A 15010-nucleotide genomic window follows, 5' to 3' on the forward strand; every position below is an offset into this window, starting at 1 on the left:
ATTCTTCTTCCCACAAGTCTAGGCTTTTCTCTTCTGCGAGTGTTTTTATAGCAGATTTTGAGTACTTTTGGTAACTTGTTTCTAGCCCCTTCTTTAGCCAGCTGATCCATCCTCGTTTCCTGCTATACCAGTGTGTGTGTGTGAGAACAACTTTTGCTCTTTTGTTTCTTCAGAAATTTATTAATATAGTTTCGTAGATCAGTATATCCTTCTCTCTTTCTAAAATTATCTACACTGAGTGGCAACTTTATTAACTCCATTGTTCATAGAATTGGTCGTTAAGTCACAGTGTATATTGTGTTCATTCTAGGCTATACAAAGCAGGTCGGTAGAACAGAGAATGCATTTGTGTGTAATTCAATGCGAGAATGAGCCAACAGTTCGACTTTGATAATCTTGAGAGCAAGTATGATCACTAGTGCCAGACGTGACGGTGCAAGAAACCAGAAAAAACAAACTAGCGAACGCTAGTTCTATGAACTACAACAGTCTTGTTGAAGCATGAAATCAAAGGAGGCTACAGCTCTTAGAAGTACGCATTCTAAGTTATGAGACGTAATCATTCTGACACAAAAGAAGTCTACAAATAATCATAATGCACCCTGCCGTAAAAGGAGTGGCATCAGCAGCTTTGTGGCATCAAGCTCTCTCTTTCCAATCCTCAAGTCACGCCGTGACTTGAGGATTGGAAAGAGAGAGCCTGGTCAAATGACACAGTTTCGATTCCACAAAGAAACAGCATAAATCGACCCCAAAAATCATCGCGCCATCTGACATAATGGATCTGTTTATTCCTGGTGCCGCCACTAGCTTGTAGTGGCGGCAGCGTGATGCTTTGGCACTTGCTAGGTTTCCATTGATACTGATTAAGATTGAATTATATTGAAAAATATAAGTGTCAGGTAAAAAGCGTACGCTACTTCCACTATTGCTTATCATCTAAAAAGATCACATTGTGAGTGGTTTTAAATCCGATAACAGATATATTAATAGGTTCTTTGCTTTATATGAATTATGTTATACTCATCTTCTTGTTCTTCTACTACGCGTTATTCCCGCTTCCCATGCAAGGTCCGCGTGTTACTTTAGATGCGACTTCTTGTTAGTACTGCTCCCAACCGACCCGTCGCCTGGTCTACCGCTGGGGGGGGGGGGATATATTTTTGACTGTCGAGGCGTATGTTCATGGGGCCTGTTTGCGGGATGAAAAACGCCAGATAAACTGGCGGAAAAAACCCTACTGACCGCGCCCAAGACCGGCTAACTTGAGGAAGATCCTCAAATTCCTCACGTCTACAACGGGGATCGAACCTGGGACACTCCTTCCCCAGGCATATGGTTGCGAAGCGCAAAGCCACTAGGCTAACCGCGCGGTCATCAATTATGTTATACTCATAAATCACTTTATTCACAACCTACAGAACCAGTTAGCTATTTAAACACAGTATTTAGTAAAGATGACAAATTAAATCTGAAAATAGATCATAGCATTTGCAAAACTGATGCGAAAGGAGCAAGTTGCATAAATTTATGCGGAATAAAAGAGAAATTAATCAACACGCCATATTTGCAATATTCAAGATAGGGTTGATCAAATCAATTCTTTCTTATGGGTTTGTAAGTTGGATTAGAAATAAAACAAAGACTTGAGACCACATAGATGTTCTGAGAAAAAATTGGGGAGTGAACAGATGGCAGCATCATTTTAAAAGAAAGATATTAGAAAGGAACTTGATATTATCAGCATTCGACAGTATGTGAGGTGATATTATCACTTGAACAGAATGGAGAAAAACTCAGAGGAAGAATAAGATCTAGGTGTCTTAGATAACTGAAATGCAAGTTTCTGACAATATTGGAAACCCGACAAATAACAGATCAATCTGGAGAAACTTGCTAATAAGAATTATTAATAATGTAAACTTAATTGTGTAATATTAGCATAGTAACTATATACCCCTTGAAGATACATTGATGTGTATCTTTTATATATGAACTAACCTCCTTTTGTGTCTTGTTGCAGATTTTGGGAGATGCTGTCTTACTTTGCCAATACTGTCATCTTTATGCTAGTCGGAGTTGTCATCACAGAAAGGGCTTACAGCTTCATTATGCAGGATGACTGGTTTCTTATTCTTGCTACCTATGTGGGAACAACCGTCGCCAGGTAAATGATAAGCGTTAACTTTGTTCGAGATTCGGCCACCTATTTCGGGTAATGTTTAATCTGAATATACAGGAAAGCCTCGCTTAACGCGATTAATTAATCCGTCAATTAATGCGCGCTAAGCGAAATCGCGTTGAGCGAATACAATAAAAAATAGGAATAATTATAATCCATCTATCAGTTAGCATAAATTTAGGGAAAGAATACAGTATAAGCTATATTAGAGGATAAAAATCAATTACTTAAATTTTTATTTGATGTCTAAACATTTGATTGAGCTACTTTTTTTTACCAAAAAATTCATTAAATCCAAGTTCTTTTCCGGTTGTGCTGATTTCCTCGATAATGTTAGATCATGGATTTTGCGCACGATAAACTAACATAGGCTTGATTTTAAAGTCTCCTTCTGCATTATCTCCTAATAAAAGCGTAAAGCGATCTTTAGATACTTTGTATCCTGGTTGAGATGCTTCAGTTTTAGCTAGGAAAGTTTTGTTGGCATACGCTTCGAAAAGAGACCAATTTCGTCGACGTTGAACATTTGCCGATCGTCATAATCATCCTCCTGAATTATCTTTTGCAATTCTTCAAGAAACTTGGCCTAGAATCTTTATCAGCACTTGCAGATTCCCCAGTTATTCTTACGTTATGCAGTCCAGTTCGATTTTTAATATGGTCAAACCATCCTAAATTCGAAGTAAAGCTTTTCCATTCCTCTTGAAATTTGGTTTCTTTCAATGAGGTAAAAATATTGAGAGCTTTTGCCTGAATATTCCTTGTACCAAGAGGTATTCTTTTTGGTTATAATCCTCAATCCAGAGTGATAGAAGACGCTCCATCTCGATCATTAAATGGCTTCTATTTCGGGTAATCTGCATGCTTAAAGAAGCAGTAGCCACTTTTCCTTGTTATTTGTATTCTTTGCTCTTATTTAATATAGTCCAAACTGTAGACTCGCTTTATCCTAGGTCTCGCATAGTCATTGCATTATTAGCGCTACTTTCATATCTCTTAATGACTTCCAGCTTTTTTCGCTAGCTGCAGGTCGGTGACAAAAATTTTGTGTAACGTAAAATTTCGAATAACGTAAAAAAATCGCGTTAACCGATTAATCACTTAAAGTGAGAAATAGTATCATTTCCCTTAATCGCGCTAACTGATTATAGCGCATATCGAATTCGCGTAAAGCGAGGTTTTCCTGTAATTAAAAGCTAATAGAATTACAAGATGGTTTTATGACAATCCGTACTGTCCAAGTGATTATTTATTTGACCTTCTTAGGAATATTCTAACAACCACTTTCAAAGAGAAATTTTCATGATTCGAAGAGCTATGGAAACCTGTTAACTGTCGTTTAATTAGCCTTGCTACACATTCATTAGAAAAAAAATATTCTAAACTTACAGAAATTTGTATGTAAAACTGAAGAGGTGACGCTAATGTCTAAAATTCATTTCGATAAGAATATCTAGGAATTCCAAGATAATTAGAGATATACGATGGTCGAGATAAAGCCCAGTGCAATGTCTTAATTGGTAGAACAATCGCCGCTGAAACTTATCTAATAAATTATACGACAAAGAAAATCCACAAGTTAACCCACGCACTACTACTACGTAGTGCTAAACGTAAACGCTTCTCTAAAAGAAAACACAGACAGAGAGAAAAAATCGTGCCAGATGGAGAGGTAATTTTCATAATTATCCTCGCTTTACAAAAAACTGATCCAATGATGCCCTTTTTTCCCCATGGATAAAAAGGCAAAAAAAAAAAAAAAAAAAAGAGGGCCTTGTTGCTAGACAGATCCCTTCATACATCCGATATCTAAGGGTTCTTATTTCAAAATTCAATCAATTTATTAACCAAGAAATATCATAAAAACAACACACACTTAACGAAATTGAATAACAACCGTCGTTTTACACAACTAGCTGGTACCAAATGAATCAAATTTCAATAAAAAATGGTAATGAGTAAAAGCTGAATTGTGTTATCTTGCTGACGCCGATAATCAACGTTAAGCCTAAATTATCAGCATATGAAATATCAGAGTGTTTTGTTCATATTTTATCTGTGATGGGAGACCTTTTTAACGTTTGTTTTCAGGCAAGTCTAAACTAGTCGTTCTGAGCCAAAGGTGGTAGTTTATTTTTTTGTTGTTGTTGTCGTTGATGTTGGAAATTAGGAAAAATTCTTAATTTTCTTTAACACCTTTTGAAGGAAATGATTCACCGGTTTTTAATATGCCTCCGCCTGCATATTGGGACTATGCCTATCGGAAAACATGTACATGCCGTTTCTCAGGCAGACCGAACCTGAGTTCGTGAGATTTACGAACACTCTAGATTAAGTTTTATTTATTTTATGGGTTGGAAGACAGCTATTCTGAGGGAAGGAAAACTCAAGTTTCCGGGCGAAAAATCCTCTACCTCCGTATGAGACCGACTAACTCACCTTTAATCGAAAGAAACCAGATAAAGATTCCTCACACTTCATGGACGGGAATCGAACCCAGGTCTTTCCGCCCAAAGTGGTTCGTCTATACCGACTAAGCAACACAGGCTCTTCTGAATTACTTCTACAGAATACGAATAACCAAACTCATTACTCATTTTTATTATTTTTTTTCTTTCGATATTTCAGGTTAATAATGATTGTGGTTCTCAGTCCTGCCCTCTCGCGAATCGGTTATGGATTAAAATGGCAGGATGCCATAGTGATGACCTGGGGAGGTTTACGGGGTGCAGTCAGCTTAGCACTGGCACTGTCAGTCACTCACCAGTTCGAGAACAACGATAATGAAGGAAACAAGGTGAATAAAATCGGAATTATTTATTTATTACTTTATTTATTTTTTACATTTAATAATTTGCACAACACAATGAAAACTTTAACTACTTTTGTGTGTGTGATGTAATTGAAAATATCTTGATTGGTTTGCTATTTTATTCAAGATTTTAGTGCACGTAGCTGGAATAGTCACGCTGACTCTTCTTATCAATGCCACTACCATTAAACGACTGCTGGGGATTCTGGGTAAGTGCGTAACTCTCTCTCTCTCTCTCTCTCTCTCTCTCTCCTGTTAATATGTGAATAATCATGACTTTAAAGATTAAAAGACGTGTATTAACATTGCGATATAACTAAATCGAAATGATCAATTAATAATAGCAGTTACACGAAGTTAACTATTTTTAATTGTTAACAGAAGGAAGGTAAACGGTTTACACTAAAAACTGAGATTCCTTTAAACGATGGTATTCATGATTGCTAAGAGATTATTCCACCTTTACCACGAGTTGCCTCGTTGTGTACCACACAGTACCTCAACTTTCATTATAGCATTTTATCCAATAGAAACGCGTAACAGTTATGCGATGTTTCTATTGGATATGGTGGCGTAACAGAGGCAACGCATGGTAACGAAAAACCAAGTTGTGTTTACTACCAGTTGTTTTTGTTATGTTCAGATTTTCTTTTTATTTACGCTCCATATTTGGATTTACTAATATCTGGAAGAAATAAAAAAGAGAATTTTTCGTAGGTATGAATGTGATCTCCTACCAAAAGAGATGCAACATGGCGTTGGCCGTGAAGCATTTAAGAGAGATTCAAGAACGATCACTCCAAGTTCAACAGAATGAGCATCTTTTGGGTGACATCGACCGGAAATTTGTCGAGAAGTTTACGACTCTCGACGATCCTTACCAAGAAATATATAACGAAGAAAAGGTATTCACAGATTTATTCGTTTAATGTTATTTTAAATGCTTAAGCGAAATCGAAATTTGTTTTAAGATTATTCCTAAGACTAAAAATCGTTCGGATGGCAGTTTCTTTCTTAAGTCCAGAAGTGGCGCCATCTATTGATTTATGTCTTAAACTTATGTAATAGGTTAAGATGCAAAATATTATTTAAAACAATTCCTAGAATACACCAATACGCTATATAAACGTAGTTTTGTTTTGTTTTATTTATAACAGGGAGAAAGAGAAAGATCTGCTACCTTCATACCTTTAAGGTATAGCGTGTGTCCGGAATGTACATCTAGTCATGTGGTAGAACCCACCCCAAGAGAGCTGGAAGAAATGCAGGAAGAAGCAAGACTGCGCATGATCGCTGCTCAGAAGGTTGGCTTACTGATCATGATCCAAAACCGATTATAATTTTTGTATTATTCCTTTTCAGTTAAAGTAAAACATTCAAGTCATTGTAAGGAAACACGCTGGCAAGAAAAGTCTTCATAATACCCCCCCACCCTTTCTAGTATATTATTAATTTTATATTATTATATATTATATTATATATATATTATTATTTTCTAGTATATTATACAATATTACTTCGATTTCCTTTATCTCACCAGAAATTTCAGTCATGCATTTTAAATAATTACCTTTTAATTATTATTTATATACTTTTTTAATACTTAGCTATATGTGTCTTCGCAGATGAGCTACTGGAGGCAGTTCGAACAAGGTCTGCTGTGCAAAGAGAATGTTAGCGTCTTGGTGGCAGCCGCTGATGATGCGGCAGACAAGAAGGGGTCGTAAGTATTAAATATATAACCGTTTGTCGATATACAAGGCCATTAAGTCCACTTAATGCTAGAGAACCCTTCAGTTGTCAACTCCTAATACTGAAGAAGCTGGTGTCCCATCTTATGATATTTCTATCTCCTCCTCCTCCTCCTCTTAACCCCAACCTTTATTTGATGGAACATTGTCCAGATGTATTAGAGGACCTATTTGCATTGTTGAAGAATGAACAGAGCATCACCTAGCAACGTTGGGAAGTTCTTTGACGTAATGTTGAACATGCAGCCCAAACTAACGATGAACTACTTGCTATGAATAGTGGGTAATTTTTTGCTTGAATTGCAGGAATGTTCTTGGGATTTACATAAAAAATCCAATCATACACGTACTGCACACCATAAACTCACTCGACTACTCGTCTTAATTTTTTTTTTAAAATATGAGCCTTTAAAATAATCGAGAAACGAAATATAATTATTTTCATTAGTTATATTTTAATTATTTAATGCGTCTTGTGCTGCTTGATAAATGTACTATTGCATTAAACGAATTACAAAACTATGTTGATTAACTTATATTCATTACTTGATGGTTGTAAATTAATTTCGAAAAAAAAAACTGTTTTATGAACAGATACATTTCCGTGGAGGATCTGAAAAGCCATTGGCAAGTACATGGAATATATAAGTTGCTGGTAAGTCTTGAATTAATATTTTAATATTGTCATAATATGCCAAAATACGTGATCCAAATGGACGTATTCAACAACAAAATAATTCCGATTGGCCATTTATTACAGAATAAGAAATTAGAGAAGAACCAGAACGAGGATTTGGCACAGAGCGAGATGAAGTTGAATATGTCCGGATGCAGGGAGAAGCTGACGACAATAGCCGAACACGTAGTGGTTAAAGGGATCGTGTATGCCGCAGTAGCCTTGAACTTGGCCCTCATTATTTTGGAAATGGTCTCGTATCTGCACACGATAGAAAACACCCATGCGGTTGCCAAACGGACTTTCTGTTACGTCAACGTAGGGTTCATGATCTTCTACATGCTGGAAGCAACTTTTAAGGTATCTCTCTCCGTTTGCAACTAACGCTGTGGTTTTGGTTTTCATAAGTGAATTTTAGTTCGGCTATGAACTAAGTTAGTTCCAGTTTAATAAAAGCTATCCACACGGTTAATAAACGTCGTTTGTTAACACAATATTAAACTAAGCGCATCGGTATTATTTTTATTGTTTCAGGTGGTAGCGCTTCAATGGAAGGTGTACTGGAATAATCGCTGGAATCGCTTGGACTTCGTCGTGCTGCTCGTGCAAACAGCTGATCTGATAGCAAGTTTGGTTTTCTATTTCGGACAGTTGGAAGACGTTGAAAAATCGATTGTTTACCTTCTGGTGTCCAGGATAATTCGTCTCACCAGGGTTCTCCGACTTCTGCGATTTTGTCAGGTAAGATTATTATTTTTTTTTTATTTTATTATTATTAATTTTTTTTGGACTTTCTTACGAGCCTTTAAACTTCAACAAGGAACAAAAATAAACAAAATAAACCGTAATTTGAAGAAAAATATGTAATTAAATACCTTTTTTTTTTAACTTTCCAGTTTCTCGCTAATGGAATCATACTCTTTGTAAATTCTCGAATTAACCAACAGTTATATGCGGGGTATGATATTGGATGTGGTTTCCTTAATGGAGAGGAAGAAGTCATCAAGATGGTGGACAACATCGTTCCGTATCCAGCTGTTGCCCAGCAATTGAGATGCATCTGCGAAGAAAACAGACTTAAAGTAAGTTTCGGTTTTCTGGTATATCTATTTCTTTATGTCATTATTTGTAATATCTCTTTAATTTTTGGACTCTCTAATTACCCCAGTTAATATTGACAAAAGCATCGTGTTTTCAGATAGTGAAAGAGCTGGCCAGACTCCAACAGGAGCATCCTAGTGTCGCTGTGGCCGTGAAAAGCCGACATGCTGCGCGTCAAGTGCTGAACAATGCTAGGACTGAGCTGAATGAATTAAAAGAGGCTGGAGTAATGGAAGATAGCGTTTACACGGATCTAATGTCGGTAAGTAAAATAAAATTTTCAACAGCTTAATCAGTGGTAAAACCACGTGGGAGACCATTGGTAAGAATGACCACCTTTCTTGTTGTCGTTGCTAGATTATTATTCCGATATATTGAATAAAAGAAATGTTATTTATCGAAATTATCATTAATAGTTTAATATTGTTCATTATGAATGTACTAAGTACATTTTATTTAAATCAAAATCGCAGGTAATTGAGAAACGCATGAAAAGTCTTTTAAATGCGCCTACAAGTTTTCTACCAGCGCCACCTGTCGAGCTTCTCAAAAATGTGGAGTGGGTGACTGGAAGTGAAGACATTTATTCTTTTTTGAAGGTAATTTGCAGGTCTAAGAGCCTCTGGATCTTGAGATTTGTTCTACTGGAACAATAAATCGTAATACCTTTCCATATATTAAAATAACAATGTTCAAATTAATATTAAATTAAATAAAATTAATATTAAAATGTTCAGGCATTTCCGATTCTTTCATTTAGGACAAGGCTAAAGTTGTGAAGTTTCCTAAAGGATGGATAATAGGAGTGACTGGAGGACCCCCTTCGGGAATTCACGTCATTACAGTGGGGATGGTAAAAGTAAGCAAAAAACAAGCAAATATATTTTGTATGTCTCCTTCCAGTTTGTTTTTCAAAGGTAGGGGGGAAATAAAAATTGTGTGGACAAAAAATACGAGACGAACTAAGCATTCAAGATGGAATTCGAATCTATCTTTCCAATTCGGGACTCATCAAAATAAATAGCACGTATCTTAATAAATGAGTTTTGGAGGTGTTTTCTAGAGCATTAAAAAATTTAACAAAGAAACATAGATTTTAAAGACCAGACCAGCTCTTTAAAAAAAAAAAAACAGATGACACATTGTCTCTTGTTAAATTAAAGGCTTTCATTATTGTAATGAATAGGTGTATGGTGAAATTAATAAACTAAAATTAACAAATAAGAATAATCAATCAATATTTTCTCTTGAATTTAATAAAATAATTGTTACTATTTATTTTTATAAACAATAGATTACTACAACTTAAAATTCAATGATGAAATGAATTTATGTGGATAAGTTTTGTTACGAACACTATAAACATTTGTAATCAGATCTTTATGAAAGTATTGTGCAAAGTGGAGCAACGTTACGTCTCAAACTCATGTAGCAGTAAGAGATTAGATTTTAAATCTTTAAGGAGCAGTTGATTGATCAACAGATTAATTAAGGATCAGTTGAGGATTAATTGATTTTACTACTAAGAATAATAATATTGAGTTCTGTTATCTAATTATTTGCCTGTTTTCTTCAAGGTGAAAGGTACCATAGTTGGAAGCATCGACGGAATTCTTGCAAACACGGACACTTTCCATTGGTTTTCTAGTGAAGGTCAGTTGGAAGATTGCTTAACGGTTAGCAATGTTCTCGGAGAACTGGGAGTGATGACCAGAAAACCGCGAAGTACCACAGCCATTTGCGAAACGGAAGTGCAGGTAAACATCATTTGAACTCAGAGAAAACTTCTGATTTAAGATCACTAAAATCATTTAGAAATAAGAAAATTCAAACAGTTTCGCTAGTATCAACAAGTATTATGGGAGGAGTGTTTCAAGTGGCTGTCAGTTGTTTGAAATATTTAAATTTATAAATACTATAACTTGGATTATCTGCTGTTGTTTTTTTTGTTGTGAATTATAATCACACCGCCATCTCCAACCGTAATAAATGCTGCATACTGGTCAATAGAAGTATGTCACTTGTAGGGATTTAATAAAAAGCAGTAAATAAACGAAAATTTGTTGAAATTATCGTTAACCAGGCCTTCCATGTCCGCCAGGAAGACATGATGGAAGCTTTACAACTATTTACCGATGTTCCCAGCCTTGAGTATAGGATATCGAAGCGTTGTGCTTTGAGAATAGCGAAACACATTCTAAGAAACCATCACAACTTTGAGGTAAAATATTATTAACAAAATAATAATAATAATAAATAAATAATTCATGGAGAGGAAATATAAAAGGATGATCTCGAATTATTTCTCATCAGGATTGGTCCAGCACTCAAATTATGATGCATCTTGCGGGAGCTTATGTCCCGGATATGACAAAATCTTTTCGTTTCGAAGCTGGAAGTGACGTTGAAGATGTGATTTTAATTCAAGGTATTGCAACAGATCCTTTGACTAACGAAATCTATAGGGGCGCCACCTACATCCCTCGTTCAATACGTAGTCTAGCATTTCAGGTCAGTTATGCATGCTTTTATTATTATTACTTTTTGTACTCAGAAGTATTTATTGGGGAAAAATAGTCTAATATAATATAGCTGCATAAAACCTTTAGAACCCGTGTTTTAAGTATTATGAAAGTTACTAAAGAAGAAATAAGATGATGACAATGATTGCACCCTCAAAAGTTTTTTTTGAGATTCTGACTTTCTAAATTAGGAATCGGTAGCGCGCCCTCTGTTGGTCGTTATCGGTACACATGATTACGTGCTGCCTTCAGAACTGGACTGGTCGGGAGGAACAGAACGAAGAACTGAAACAAGTCTGCATCAGCCTAAGAATCGTAGGAAAAAACTGTCAAAGCCATGGACAAGATCACCGTCTATTTGGGTAAGTAAACAAGGTCACAGATTCGCATATTATAACATTTCTTTAATATATATATATATATATATATATATATATATATATATATATATATATATATATACACACACTGCTCAAACCAATAAGAGTATATTTTAGTTTCTGTCGGATAATTATACATTTCTGCAATTAATTACAACGATTGAGTACTTTGTACATGAATAAATATTTCTTACTTATGGATAGCGTGTAATTAATGAGATATTGTTTAAATAATCGATATTTATTACAAATTGTGTTACATTTGTAAATTATTTTTATAACTTCATAATTTACAAGAAAACCAAAATATCTCCTAATTGTTTTGAGCAGCATATATCCAGGCTTCTAAAAGTATTTAAAATATTTTATATACCATCACGCAGCCAGGTTAAAGCTATTTTGGGAAACAATCCTCAACAAAACAAGGGAAATTTTTCCACAAAATTACACGGAAATATTATAATGAGAATTTGTATCCGAGGAAGTCACCCTTTTTTTTTTGATGAATTCTGATAATTTTCTTAATCTTACGGCCTTGTGTTAAGATTACGTTCGAATACTTTAACTATGGTGCATAATCCAGTCTGCTACTCTGTCCTTTTACTTACAGAGCATCCCAAATATCTCCGCCTTATCGGAAGCGTTACGTCAGAGAATTTCTCCTCGAAGCAGAGCCGAATCTATATCGTCTGACGACCGCGATACGATCCCGCTTCCTTTGTCTGCCGAATATGAAAGAGCGATTCTATATGGTCGCAGTATTTCTAGTGACAACCCGTCGTTTATCAACGAAGAGGTAAGAAATATATTTTCCTGAGTGGAGAAACACCAGTGGTGTTCATCACCGTGAATTGTATGCAATTATTGAACATGCGCCCACACGCACGAGTATATTGTTAAGTGCAAATGTTGGTCTGCTGCCATTTTTTTTTTTTTTTTTTTTCACAGTCTTGCGAAAAACTCAAGCGTCAAAACATGATTCCTATTTTTAGGTTGAAAAATTAGATTGTGCTAAGCAAAGTCCAAAAAAACAATCGTTATTACTAAATCCTACAAGTGAAATATAGAGCACTACTGCGTCACAATATTCACAGTACGCGTCACAATCTATCTCTGTAGAACTGTAATCATTTTCATATTAGTCACTAGATGGCACCACAAAATCAGGTTTATGAGGAATTCGGCAAGTTGAATTTATTCTTTTTGATTTATGCACAGTTTTTAACAAAAACTTGACGGTCCTAATAATAATAAAGTCATTAAATGAAGATAAAGAGAAATAAGTTTTCTAAATAATATTTAAGAAGATTTAGTCTAACTTCTAATATCATACGACATATACAGTCCATCTACACCCATTAACATCTAAATGAGAGATGTATTTTCTCTTTATTTTCCAGGAGATCGGAACCCGTCTCAACGTTTTCACTCCTATAGCCGAAGAGGATCATTCTTCTAACAACAGCACTTCGACGCCTTTCAGAAGAGCGATTTCGTCACCAGATGGCTCTCCCTGTACAATTGAAATGTCTCAGTTATGATGTAACTGCTGATGAAAGACGCAAACGACAGAACAGCAGACAGGAAATAGTGTACTTGTCGTCAGCTGTACGCAGCTGGATGTATTTATTATATTTGTAAATGAAACACCAAAATGTATTTTAAAGTTAAGGCGATTCTTTTTTTTTTTCCTTCTTTTGAATCCAACGAATTACTTGCAAGGTCAAATTCGTCAAGGTTATAAAAAAGAACAAAATACAAAAAAACGTTGAAATATGGAAGACAGCCTACACATTGATATATTACTTTATTTATTATTTTTTTTTTTTTGAGGCTTTGAGGGGGGGGGGGTCGTAGTTGTTTTTCTATAAAAACGACATACTTGTCCTGTTTTACTCCTAGCTGCTGGCAACAAGGCTAAGTGAACGAACAACCACCATAAACGGTACCAAAGCCAAACATAATACATTTACCTTCCTCGCAAGTTTCCGAGGTCACAGTCAAGGGGGTATTGAAGGTGGGGAAACAAAGATGGGGGGGAAGAGAAATACTACGTGTTTCTTACTAGTATCATTACCTACACTGACCTGTTTATCGTTCGCATCCACAGTATGGCCACAAGTGTAATGATTGTGACCCAAAACAAGCAGGGACGAAAGGATAAAAAAAAAATTGATAAAAATCCCATTAACTATATAGGGCGTGCGGCGTGGCAGACCGCTGACCATTACCGTTTTGATCTATCTGCTTTGCATTCAAATATACTTCCTGAGTTTACTGTTATCGGTTTTTTCCCCCTGTGGGTATCCCCCACTTCTATTACGTACTTTATACGAGTCAAATATGTGGTTATATTTCCTTTTGGAGCAGGAGCAGGTCGAGATTAATCTTCAAGGTAACGGACGGAAGGGTGCAATGGAGATCAGGTGGATGAATGCACTGTAAGGATAAACAGAATGTATTTGGATTTACCGTTACGGTTACAGAAAAAAAAATGGGTCGCTTTGTTGACTGTTTTTAAAATAAACTGCAAAAATAAAATATAATAAAATAAACACAATCATAAAAATGTGCATTTCATAATAGCAACAATTAAATTTTAATTACTGCGAAAATAAAAAATGTTTGAAATTCTTCTAACATTATAAGAATATATTGTGACATGTCAATAATTAGAAGTGATCGCATTGCACAATCAAGCATTGTTACGATATACACTATGACTTTCAATTGTTATATTTTGAAACAATACAGAACGCCATTCATGAATTTAGTTGCGTGTAAATTTTAAGAGGAGAATAACGAAACTGGCGGCAATACAGAAAACAGTGTTCGAGCCAGTTTTAAAATATGGATCTGATGAATATCGATTTTAGTTAGAAATAAAAAGCAGTTGATCAAAACTATAATTGACTGGATTAGCATCGATGCAACTAAAGATACATGGGCGTCACATGCGCAGGTCAGTTTATTCATTTGCAAAAAAAAAAAAAAAAAAAAAAATTGTGCACAAAAAGATGCGTTTCACAATACCGTATCTCTTATGACGACCTCATTTATTACTGCAACAATTAAATCCAGGGCCATTTTTGACCTGTACAGTTTATTTTGATTTGTAGCAAAATTGAGATCAAAAATTTATTCAGTGTAAGCAGCTAGAGGCGTACTTAAATGCTTACAAAAAGAGGAACACAATCATGATCAAACGTTAAAGCAATCCTATAAACGTTTCGGATAATGATAACGATCAAGCTATATATTTGTCCCTGGGAAGTCATGACTAACAGATCTAAAGGAAAGTGCAAAAAATGTAGTTTATAACTAGTTCATGGCGAAGAAATATCTTAGAAACACCAAGGATATGAAAATAGGGTAAATATAAGTAACTATCTGAGTTGAGTTGGGTCGTTTGGAATGACGACCGGAAACACTTAGTATGTGAGGGCAGATGGCATGGGGTCTTCTAGCCCTTTACATGTTTCCACTGCAGCCTGAAAAAGTCTGCCTCCATAAAAAAAAAAAAAAAAAAAAAAAAAAAAAAAAGCATTCAAACTGCTAAACATTCGACTTGTTGTACATTTTCGCA

The 15010-nt window shown here is 35.4% G+C and overlaps 1 protein-coding gene across 2 annotated transcripts in view; it reads left to right on the forward strand.

Annotated features, from left to right (window-relative positions):
• The window catches only part of LOC150101619 (sperm-specific sodium:proton exchanger-like), a 32658-nt gene extending 19563 nt beyond the window's left edge, over positions 1-13095 (forward strand). Inside the window, exons 6-24 of one of the 2 annotated variants that reach the window (XM_090400520.1) lie at positions 2024-2167; positions 4811-4979; positions 5122-5203; positions 5712-5899; positions 6152-6298; positions 6620-6717; positions 7340-7400; positions 7506-7781; positions 7956-8162; positions 8318-8503; positions 8620-8784; positions 8996-9121; positions 9283-9381; positions 10100-10279; positions 10606-10743; positions 10836-11033; positions 11236-11406; positions 12035-12220; positions 12825-13095. In XM_090400520.1, the coding sequence (XP_090256646.1) occupies positions 2024-2167; positions 4811-4979; positions 5122-5203; positions 5712-5899; positions 6152-6298; positions 6620-6717; positions 7340-7400; positions 7506-7781; positions 7956-8162; positions 8318-8503; positions 8620-8784; positions 8996-9121; positions 9283-9381; positions 10100-10279; positions 10606-10743; positions 10836-11033; positions 11236-11406; positions 12035-12220; positions 12825-12965 (2962 nt within the window). In that variant the 3' untranslated portion in view covers positions 12966-13095. The remainder of the gene's footprint in view (positions 1-2023; positions 2168-4810; positions 4980-5121; positions 5204-5711; positions 5900-6151; positions 6299-6619; positions 6718-7339; positions 7401-7505; positions 7782-7955; positions 8163-8317; positions 8504-8619; positions 8785-8995; positions 9122-9282; positions 9382-10099; positions 10280-10605; positions 10744-10835; positions 11034-11235; positions 11407-12034; positions 12221-12824) is intronic. The other variant, XM_090400521.1, reaches the window with a different exon arrangement.
• Positions 13096-15010: the final 1915 nt, after the last annotated feature.

The sequence above is a fragment of the Typopeltis vanoorti genome, chromosome 11 (genome assembly GCF_054136105.1).
Source record: "Typopeltis vanoorti isolate ZY-2024b chromosome 11, IOZ_Tvanoo_1.0, whole genome shotgun sequence".
NCBI classification, from domain to species: domain Eukaryota; kingdom Metazoa; phylum Arthropoda; class Arachnida; order Uropygi; family Thelyphonidae; genus Typopeltis; species Typopeltis vanoorti.